Source organism: Sus scrofa, chromosome 6 (assembly GCF_000003025.6).
Source record: "Sus scrofa isolate TJ Tabasco breed Duroc chromosome 6, Sscrofa11.1, whole genome shotgun sequence".
Taxonomy (NCBI): Eukaryota; Metazoa; Chordata; class Mammalia; order Artiodactyla; family Suidae; genus Sus; species Sus scrofa.
This window is the reverse complement of record NC_010448.4, coordinates 50,024,200-50,035,929: the sequence shown is the minus strand read 5'-3', so window position 1 is coordinate 50,035,929 and position 11,730 is coordinate 50,024,200. Positions and strand designations below refer to the sequence as shown.

At 45.4% G+C, this 11,730-nt stretch overlaps 1 protein-coding gene across 2 annotated transcripts in view; it reads left to right on the top strand.

Moving 5' to 3' along the window:
• LOC102158679 (carcinoembryonic antigen-related cell adhesion molecule 5-like) overlaps window positions 1-2,939 on the top strand; it is a 193,596-nt gene extending 190,657 nt beyond the window's left edge. For both annotated transcript variants that reach the window (XM_021094464.1, XM_021094466.1), the window contains one exon: window positions 2,638-2,939. In XM_021094464.1, coding sequence (XP_020950123.1) covers window positions 2,638-2,924 — 287 coding nt within the window. In that variant the 3' untranslated portion in view covers window positions 2,925-2,939. The remainder of the gene's footprint in view (window positions 1-2,637) is intronic.

Here is an 11,730-nt window from a genome sequence, read left to right as displayed (position 1 = left end):
TTTTTTTTGCGGGGGGGCGGGAGGCTGCCTCCATGACATGGAGAAGTTCCCAAGCCAGGGATCAAACCCATACCACAGCAGCAACTCAAGCCATAGCAGTGACAATGCCAGATACTTAACTCACTGCACCACCAGGGAACTCCTATCCTTCTTCTTCCAGCAAAATTCTGTAGATTTTTTTTCTTTAAGATTTTTATTATCTTGGAGTTCCCATTGTGGCACAGCAGAAACGAATCTGACTAGGAACCATGAGGTTGCAAGTTCGATCTCTGGCTTCGCTCAGTGAGTTAAGGATATGGTGTTGCCATGAGCCATGGTGAAGGTCGCAAACTCTGCTCAGATCCTGCATTGCTGTGGCTGTGGCCAGCAGCTGTATCTCCGATTCAACCCCTAGCCTGGGAACCTCCATATGCCATGGTGTGACCCTAAAAAGCAAAATATATATTTTTTTATTATTTTTATTGTAGTTGATTTACAATATTATGTCAATTTCTGCTGTACATATATACAGCATACATACATATATATATATATACACACACACATTCCTTGCAGTCATATATATGCATTCTTTTTCTCACATTATCCTCCATCATGTTTCATCAGAAGTGGCTAGACATAGTTCCCTGTGCTACACAACAGGATCTCATTGCTTATTCACTCCAAATGCAAGAGTTTGCATCTTCTAACCCCAAACTCCAAATCCATCCCACTCCCTCTCTCTTCCCCTTGGCAACCACAAGTCTGTTCTCTACATCCATGAGGTTTTTTTTCTATAGATAGGTTTATTTGTGCCATATATTAGGTTCCACATGTAAGTGATATCATATGGTATTTGTCTTTCTCCTTCTGACTTACATCACGTAGTATGAGAAGCTCTAGTTCCATCCATGTTGCTGCAGATGGCATTATTTTGTTCTTTTTTTGGCTGAGTAGTATTCCACTGTGTATGTATACCACATCTTCTTAATCCATTCATCTGTTAATGGACATTTAGGTTGTTTCCATGTCTTGGCTATTGTGAATAGTGCTGCAATGAACATAAAGGTGCATGTATCTTTTTGAATGAAAATTTTGTCTGGATGTATGCCCAGGAGTAGGATTGCTGGGTCATATGGTAGTTCTATATTTAGTTTTCTGAGGTACCGCCATACTGTTTTCCATAGTGGTTGTACCAATTTACATTCCCACCAACAGTGAAGGAGGGTGTAGATTTCTATGTCCGTTTTTTGCCTCACTAAATTTATTCCTAAGCATTTTATTTCTTTAGATGGTATTGTATATGCAATTGTTTTATTGATTTTTCTTTACAGGTAATTCATTGTTAGTGTAGAGAAACAGAACTGATTTTTGTCTGTTGTGTATCCTGCAACTTTGCTAAGTTCACTTATTAGTTCTAACAGTTTTTTGTGGAATATTTAGGTTTTTCTTTCTTTCTTTTTTTTTTTTTTTTCTTTTTGAGGCTGCACACATGGCATGTGGAAGTTCCCAGGCTAGGGGTCAAATTGGAGCTAGAGCTGCTGGCCTACACCACAGCCACAGCAATGCCAAATCCAAGCCACATCTGGGACCTACGCCACAGCTCACGGCAACACCAGATCCTTAACCCACTGAGCAAGGCCAGGGATTGAACCTGCAACCTCATGGTTCCTATTCGGATTCGTTTCTGCTGTGCCATGAATAGGAACTCCAAGGTTTTTCTACATGTAAGGTCATGCTGTCTGCAAACAGACATAATTGTACCTCTTCCTTGCCAATTTGGATCCCTTCTATTTCTTTTTCTTGCCTAATTGTTCTGGCTTGGACTTCTGTTCTGTGTTGAATAGCAGTAGTGAAAGTGGCGTCCTTCTCTCCTTCTTGATCTTAGAGGAGAAGCTTTCAGTGCTTCACCATTGAGTGTGAAGCTAGCTCTGGGCTTTTCATATAATAAGCCCTTTGTTTAATAGCAGGAATTTCCTTCTATTCCAAGGGTGCCAATATTTTGTGAAACTGGCACTATGTCTCCAGAGATTTCTTTCACTGTGATAATCACTCTACAGATTAGGAAGTACAAGTTCTCTTTAGAGCAAGAAACCCTTGAGATTGGAAGCTGTTCAATTCCTCGGATGACAAAGCCAGGGCAAGGCCATCCATGTTCACTAATAATTTAACAGAAAGTAAATACCTTCTCTATTTTATGTAAAGCTGCCTTTACACCAAAGATGGACAGAGCTGGCAAGCCTGCCTTCCTCAACACATACAGAAGTGAATATGAGGCGTGGGGCCTGACCTTTTAAAGTCACAGAAGTTCTAGAAAAGAATCACATAGGAATCCATTGGGAAAATTCCACTTGACATTAAGTTTGCTGGACTGTGGGCTGAGAAGATGTTTCTAGTGCTGAGACTACAGAGATGTCGAGGGGACTGGTCAGGGCTCATCTCGGGGGACCTGGAGGTCTGAGAGGAGGTGCTGCCCTCTCCTTACACTTCCTCCATGAGGAGAGACCCAAGACCTTGTTCACGGGGTCAGGGCCATCCTCTGAGTCGCCTTTACAGAGGTCACTGGGCCCCAGGAATGGCTGAGGTCTCTGAGGAAGGAGCGTGGCCCCCGGCCCCAGACACACTCGCCGCCAAGTCACCTCCTCTGTTTCTCCGCAGACCCAGTGGCAAAGCCCATCGTCGAAGCCAACAGCACCACCGTCACAGAACACGAGGACACCGTGGTCCTGAAATGCCTCACAAATGACACCGGGGTCGCCATCTCCTGGTTCTTCAATGGCCAGAGTCTACTGCTCACAGAGAGGATGGAGCTGTCCCAGGACAACGGCACCCTCACCATAGAGCCCGTCAGGAGGGAGGATGCTGGGCATTATCAGTGCGAGGCCTCCCACCTGGGCAATTCCAGCAAAAGTGACCCCCTCAGGCTGGATGTGAAATGTGAGTGACCCTACCTCCCCCACTTCCTCCACATGTCCTTCACTGGCAGGGGTGAGGGACTGAAAGTGACGGCAGCCTTGAGGAGCTGGGCCCCTCCTTCAGAGCCTCTAGAGCAACGCGGATGAGAATGCGAATGAGAAGATTTTTATAGTTTGGATTCTGATGTGCCCTAGATGGTTGATCTTCAGCAAGATAGTCGACCACCTGAGCCTCAGTTTCCTCATCAGTGAAACTGGACTAGAACAGCTGGATCTTAGGCTGTGGTGAGGATATTTAATGGGACGAAAGCTCTTCGTGTCATACACAGAGCCAGGGCTCAATAAATGCTATCAAGTAGCGTTACTGTTCTCATTAACATAGCTGTTAGGAGCTGTAAATTCAAGCAGAACTTAGATACAGTGGAACCACTTACCACTTCCGTGACCTCCACTGATTTGTTTAAGCACTCTGCAGATCAGACCTATGCATGCACGCTGGGAATGAGCCCTCTCCCTCATGGGGATGGATCAGAGGGGAGAGATATAAAGGATTTCCCCCATGCCAGCCACACGGCAGGACCTGAAAACAGTCAGCTATTATTATTACTCATCAGCGTTTAGTGGACTGTTGAGGGCCTGCCCTCTAAAACCATCAAGAGTGATGGAAAGGTGGAGTTCCCGTCGTGGCTTAGTGGTTGACAAATCATGACTAGGAACCATGATGAGGTTTCAGGTTTGATCCCTGGCCTCGCTTAGTGGGTTAAGGATCCAGTGTTGCCATGAGCTATGGTGAAGGTTGCAGATGTGGCTCGAATCCCGCATTGCTGTGGCTCTGATGGCAACAGCTCTGATTAGACCCCTAGCCTGGGAACCTCCATATGCCACGAGTGCAGCCCTAGAAAAGGCCAAAAAAAAAAAAAAAAAAAAGAGTGATGGAAAGAAGGAACAAAAGGAAGGAGCATAGCTTGAGAGGAAAATTGACCTTAAAGGAAAATGAACAGGATGCAGAACTGGCTACATATGGGGGAATGTAGAATTAGAGCAAGTCCAAGGTTCCAAATATGAGAAAGAGAAAATGATGCAACCTCCTGCCGCGGGAGAGTCCGGAGGAGGACATTGCGATAACAAAACACACACATCACACTCAGACCTCAGGGCATTTCCTTCCACCCTAAGCAGGCCCCCTCCCCTGGAAGCCTTGTGGTTTTCCTTCCAGGGACTCAGCCTTCACCTCCCCCTTTCTCTTCTCCTTTCAGGTAAAAAAAAAACCTGCCCAACCTTCAGTGTGGAGGTCATTATCCTCATCGTGATTGGGGTCCTGGTTAGGGTGGCTCTGGTGGCCACCCTGGGGTGTTGTGTTTTCCTCACAAGGATCAGGAGGTATGATGGCATTTCCTAGATGCTGCTTCTATCCCTCAGGCTGATCCCAGGTCAGGAGGAAGGACACCCGCCCTCGGATTCTGAGCCTGGCTTTCCACAGCCTCCCTACTTCCCCCTGGAGATTCCCTCTCATTCATCCACTCCTCCCTCACCAGCTGCTGATCTGAGGGCTTCTCAACAGCTTTCTCATCTATAAATTAGCACATGTAAGTCCCCCTCCTACCCTCCATACTCAAGTGTTGTCCTGCTTCTCTGAGCAGACCTGCAGCTATGCTGGCAAGTAGTAAGTGCTCAGCAAATTGTACCTCCTGCTATTTATTTAAATCCAACCACCCTTGAAGTTCCCGTTATGGCTCAGTGGGTTAGGAACCTGACTAGTATCCTTAAGGATGCAGGTTCAATCCCTGGCCTCACTCAAGTGAGTTAAGGATCCAGTGTTGCCATGATCTGTGGCATAGGCCAGCAGCTGCAGCTCCAATTCCACCCCTAGCCTGGGAACTTCCATTGCCATAGGTACAGCCCTAAAAAAGCAAGTAATAATAATATTAATAATTAACTAATTAAGTTCAACCACCCTGATGAGGGGGATTTATAGCCTCAGAATCTGAGGGTGGTCCTGGCCAAGTTCACACAGAAAAGACAAGCCACCTGGACAGGCCAGGTCAAGTCAAATGCTCCCACGTGGCAGATGCATTAACCACAGCCCATGGTGTGTAGGATGGGAGAACATGAGCCTGGCCAGGATGGCAGGTCTCAGACGATCTTTACACCTCTTTCCAGGCAGATAGAGATAGAGAATGAGGCCACTGTTGCCATTCAGCATCTCCTGGCCTGAAGGGCAGGTCTGGCCTCAGCAGAGCCACTACAGTCACCAGATCCAAGACACCCAGGCTCCCTAGGTGTCCTCCCCACATGCTGACCCTGCTTTCCTCTGAGGCCCTGACCCTTCCGCTCAAAGCCTGTGGTCCGAGTCCTTTCCTGGATCCTTTTTCTCTTCTCTAGCCGCTTTCTCCTGGACCCCCATCAGCCTATGAATCCTTCCCCTCTGGGTCCGGGACAGATGTGGCTTCTTAAGGACCTTCCTCATTTCCTCCCTACTGGCCTGTCCCCTCCTAAACTGCATTGGTGGAGAAAGGAGGTCTCTACCCCCTGCTTGGAAAAGGGAACCTCCTTGTCCCATATTCTGACCAAAACTGTGACCTCCTCCCACACCCCTTCACAAATAGTCTTGACCTTTTCCTAGGGCCAGTGGCCAGCATGACCTCAGAGAGCACCAGCTCCCAGTGTCCACTCCTGGTGAGTGCTCAGCTCAGGAGCAGCTGAGAGCCCCTGATCCTGCCTTGCCATGTCTCCTCCAGTGAGACACCCCCAGAGCCTCTGACGCATTCCCTGGGGGGCCCCACCTGGCTAGTCTGCATGACATATGGGTTCTGAGTCATGGGTCACCTCCTAGCCCACACTGGACCCTAAAATTGCCAAAGGGTCTCTCCTCAGGTGGTGCTCCTTCTCACTGGTTCTCTGGAAGCTGGACCCCCAGCCTCTCCTGGCTGGATGGGCCTAAGCTTCCTCACACCCCTGGTGCTAACTCCTGTCTCTGCTCCCAAAACCTAAGCTTTACATCATGACTTAGCACTAAGATATTCCTTATCTCAGAACATACAATGTCAGGTTAAAAAAGGTGGCACCTCTTGTGATTTCCTGTTGCTACTTTAGCAAATTATCACAAATTGCTGTATAAAAGAACACAAATCAAGATGTCATCATAGCCCTGTTCTTTCTGGAGGCTCCAGAGGAGAGTTTCTTTTCTTGCCTTTTCCTTGCTGCCTGCTTTCCTTGACTTGCGGCCTCTTCTTCCATCGTCAAAGCCAGCAGTGTCGCATCTTGAGGTTTCTCTGTGTTCTGCTTCCATCATCTCCTTTCCTGGTTCTGCCTCTCTTGCCTCCCTCTTTCACGTATATGAAAGGACCCTTGTGATTATATTGGGCCCAGCCGGATAAACCACCATAATCTCCTAATCACATGATCCTTAATTTAATCTGTAAATTCCCTTTTTCATGGGACATATTCACAGATTCTGAGAGACATTTTTGAGGGCCCCTTGTTCTGTCTACCACATCTCTCAAGGCTATGGTCATCACCTTCTCTCACTACAAACTGCTTATGGGCAACCTGGAGTTGCTCATCCTGATGGTGGGGCAGGTCCTGTAATGATGTTCACAGCTCCTTACTGCCTCTGAGGCATAGAGGCAGAGGCCAGTCGATACTCCCTGAGGTCCTCTCCACCTCTTACTTATGAGTAATAATCAGATGTGGGGTTTTTTGTTTGTTTGTTTGCTTGTTGCTTTTTTAGGTCCACCCTGCTGCATATGGAAGTTCCCAGGCTAGGGGTCGAATCAGAGTTACAGCTGCCAGCCAACACCACAGCCACAGCAACACCAGATCCTTAACCCACTGAGGGGGGCCAGGGATTGAACCTACATCCTCAAGGATACTAGTCAGATTCGTTTTCCCCTGCACCACAACGAGAATTCTAATACTCAGTTGTTAAGAATGAAAAGAAAGCAGAGGAGAATCCCTTGGGTAGTTGGTGTTCGTCAGCACCACGGACAGCGTCTCCATGATGCTCATCCATTGAGCTGCAGCAGGAAGGACAGAAAGAGAACTAAAGGCTGGAAATACCACCCATTTCTATTCTTTCTTTGAGGAAGATGCAATAAGGCAGAATTTTAAGGGATTACCCTGTTTTCTCTAATTTATAAGCAGCGAGCCCTTTGCACATTACTTTTTGGTACATACTTTACAACTGACCATATGGCAAGGCTGTACCCAGAGTGTGGCCCTGGGGAGGCTGATAGCTTGCTCTGACCTCTAAGCTTGCTCTGACCTCTAAGGGAAACTTCCCTGCTCCCCACCCACCACCACCACCACACCACCACCCCGACAGTCAGGCAACTGACTTGCTTATAGTGTAGGGAATGTTTCATGATTAATTTCTGACCCTTGGTGCCTGACTTTGGAAACACACCCATCACCCAGCCTGGAGCACTCCATGAGCACACTCTCTTGTTCCCCCCCACCCCAGCTAAGCCCCCACCCCAAGGCAGCAGGGCTGAGAAGAGCCCCTGGGCTACTCTCCCAGCTCCTCCAGGCTGAGCCACATGCCTAGTGTCCTTCCTAGCAGAGCAAACATTTTTCCCAAGGGACCCATAGGAAGACAAATATCCCAGGGTAGAACCTATCACCTGAGGGCTCCTCCATATGCCTGCAACCTCCCAAGTGAAGAGAAAAGACTGTGGTCCCCACAGTCATCCCATCTCCTTCATTCCCAGCTACATCCCACCCACAAAACCAACACTGACCCTCCAGACTCAAGCACTGCCCTTCCCAGTGGCTCAGGTCCAGCCTGTCCTCTCATGGTACCTAGGGTAAGGGTCATCTAGGTGCTCTTTTCTTTTCTTTTTCTTTTTTTATTTGGTCTTTTTAGGGATGCACCTGCAGCATATGGAGGTTCCCAGGGTAGGGGTCAAATCAGAGCTGCAGCCCCTGGCCTACACCACTGCCACAACAACACCAGATCTGAGCCACATCTGCAACCTACACCACAGCTCATGGCAATGCCAGATCCTTAACCCACTGAGCAAGGACAGGGATAGAACCCGAGTCCTCATGAATGCTAATCAGTTTCGTTTCTGCTGAGCCACCATGGGCACTCCTAGGTGTTTTTAACTTGATTAGTTCTTTGCTTCTGCTTTTGAGTTGGGTTCCTTTTGCTCTCATTTTTCTAGCTTCTTGTGGTAAGAACTTAGATTATTGATTTGAGATATTTCCCTCTTTTCCTGTAAGCATTTTGTTACATAAATCCCCCTCTCAGCACTACATAAACTGTATCTCACAAATCATGGTGCTTTATTTTTATTCAGTAATTAGTTTAACTGAATTTTTTTATTTCCTTTATGACTTCTCTGATCATTTGGAAATATGTTGTTTACTTTCCAAGTGTTTTGCAGATTTTCCTATTGTCTTTCTGTTATTGATTTCTATTGTGATCCTATTATTTAAGAGAACATATTCTGTTTGTTTAAATTACTTTAAATTTGGTTAGATTTTAGATATGACACTAAGCTAAGCACTAAAAAAAGTATAAATTGGGCATTTCTTCCTTTGGTCCTTCTTTAAGGGTAGGAAAGAAGGAAAAAATTCTTGTAGTCTTATTTCATCAGAGAGTGTTCTGATTTCCCCTTCATTCCCAAAGGATAATTTTGTCAGATATAGAATTCTTAGTTGACAGTTCTTTCATTTTAGCACTTGAAAAATGTGCTACTTTCTTCTGGCTTTCATGTTTTCAGGTACAAAATCTACTGTAATTTAAATTAGAGTTTCTGGGAGTTCCCATCGTGGCTCAGCAGAAATGAATCTGACTAGCATCTCTGAGGATGCAGTTTCGATCCCTGGCCTTGCTCAGTGGATTAAGGATCCAGTGTTGCCGTGAGCTGTGGTGTAGGTCACAGACATGGCTCGGATCTGGCGTTGCTGTGGCTGTGGCGTAGGCCAGCAGTTTCAACTCTGATTGAACCCCTGGCATGGTAACCTCCATATGCCCCAGGTGCAGCCCTAAAAAGACAAAAGAAAAAAATCAATATACTATACAAAAATCTATTACATTTCTATGAATTAGAAACAAATAGAAAAGGTAATTTTTAATTTTTTTTTTTTTTTGTCTTTTTAGGGCCGCACCCGAGGCATATGGATGTTCCCATGCTAGGGGTCCAAACAGAGCTGAAGCTGCTGGCCTACACCATGGTCACAACAACCCAGATCCGAGCTTTGTTTGTGACCTACACCACAGCTCATGGCAACACTGGATCCCCAACCCACCGAGCAAGGCCAGGGATCAAACCCGCAACCTCATGGTTCCTAGTTGGATTCATTTTCGCTTCGCCACCATGGGAACTCCGAAAACGTAATTTTTAAAGACATTAGTTATAGTAAAAAAAGTATAGATTTTTTTTTTTGTCTTATTGCTATTTCTTGGGCTGCTCCCGTGGCATATGGAGATTTCCCAGGCTAGGGGTCTAATCAGAGCCGTAGCCACCAGCCTACGCCAGAGCCACAGCAACAAGGGATCCGAGCCACATCTGCGACCTACACCACAGCTCACGGCAACGCCGGATCGTTAACCCACTGAGCAAGGGCAGGGATCAAACCTGCAACCTCATGGTTCCTAGTCGGATTCGTTAACCACTGCGCCACAATGGGAACTCCTATTTTTGAATAAATTAGCAAAAGACTTGTAAGATCCTAATGCAGAAAATTTTAAGCTTTACCGAAAAATATTAAGAAAGACCTGAATAAATGGAGAGATGTCATATGTTCATGGATTTAAAAAAATCTCAACTTCATAAATACATGAGCTAAATCTTCTATTAGTCAGTGAAATTCCAACCAAAATCGCAACAGAGTTTTCTTGGAACTTGACCAGCTGATCCTAAGTGTATATGGATGTGCAAAAGCCCAAGAAGAGACAAGATTTTCCCAAAGATAAAGAACAAGTGAGGAGGGAATGACTTGCTTTATCAGATATAAAGATTTATTATAAAGCTATAAGAATTGGGCGTACCCATTGCTGAACAAATTAAGAACCTGACCAGCATCCATGAGGATGTAGGTTCTATCCCTGACCTCACACAGTGGGTTAAGGATCCAGCGAGGCCAGGGATTGAACCCGAAACCTCATGGTTCCTAGTCGGATTTGTTTCCACTGCGTCACGACAGGAACTCCTTTTTTTTCTTTTTTTTTTATGAAGAGCCGTTAAAAAGCAAGTTCCAGGAGTTCCTTGGTGGCCTAGTGGTTAAGGATCTGGTGTTGTCACTGCTGTGGGTCAGGTCACTGCCATGGCACAGGTTTGATCCCTGACCCAGAAACTTCCATAGGACGTGGGCATGGCCAAAATAAAAATAAAATTTAAAAATAAAAAGCAAGTTCCATGGAGCATCCATCGTGGCACAGCAGAAATGAATCCAACTAGGAACCATGAGGTTGTGGGTTCGATCTCTGGCCTTACTTGGTGGGTTAAGGATCCAGTGTTGCCATGAGCTATGGTGTGGGTCGCAGACATGGCTCGGATCAGGCATTGCTGTGGCTGTGGTGTAGGCCAGCAGCTGTAGCTCTGATTAGACCCCTAGCCTGGGAACCTCCATATGTCGCTGGGGTGCAGCCCTAAAAAAAAAAAAAAAAAAAAAAAAAGACAAAAATGAATGAGGTAACGCCCAGAAAATGTTTAACCTACAGTAAAAGTACCCTAAGTGTCAGCCTCCCTACTTCATATACAGTGCAGAGTTAAACTGATGCAGGTAAATGGCCTAGCACAGAAACTGTCCCTTCACTAGTCTCCTCTCCAGTACTACCCTAACTTCAAGGCCTGAAGTTGCAAGGTAGGTATATCTGCTGCCCTCTTATGGCCAAAGATGGAAATTACACTGTCCTCCTCTCCAGGCTCCTGCAACGTGAACTTTGGGTAAAAACCAGCCACCCCCAGTACAGCACATTCCTCTTTCCTCCTATTTGCCAATTTTCACAAAGAAACAACTATTGGGCAGAGTAAATCCTCTGAGGTCTCCAAATATCTCAGTAAAAATTCCCTCAGTAGGGGCAGAGATCTACATAGGAGGCAAGAGGGATTCTACTCTGAGCAGGTCATTTAACCTCCCAGAGCCAATTTCTTCCTTGCAAAATAGGGATAAAACCTGTCCCACTGAGGTCTTATGAAGATTAAATGAGATCCTGTATATGAAACCCTAGCCAGATCCTAGCACAGTATCTGACACATACCAAATAGGCAGTCAGTAGGGTTTTCTTTCTAATATTATTGGAGTATAGTTGATTTACAATGTTGTATTAGTTTCAGGTGTACAGCAAAGTGAATCACTTATACAAATACATATATATATATTCTTTTTCCTGTCTAGGTTATTAAAGAACATTGAATGGACCTCCCTGTGCTATACAGTATGTTCTTATTAATTAATTACCTGTTTTATGTATAGCAGTGTGTATATGTTAATCCCATCCTCCTAACTTATCCCTCCTCACCATGGTTTCCCCTTTGGTAACCATAAGTTTAGTTTTGAAATCTGTGAGTTTTTATGTTTTTCAAATAAGTTTTTTGTATGATATTAGATTCCACATGAGTTATGTCACATTTGTCTTTGTCTTATTTTGCTTAGTATGATAATCTCTAGATCTATCCATGTTGCTTCAAATGGCATTATTTTGTTCTTTTTTATGGCTGAGTAATAATCCATTGCATATATGTACCGCATATTCTTTATCCACCCCTTAATCTATGAGCATTTAGGTTGCTTCCATGTCTTGGCTATTGTAAATAGTGCTGCAATGAATATTGGGGTGCATGTATCTTTTCATATTATGGTTTTCTCTAGATATATGCCTGGGGTG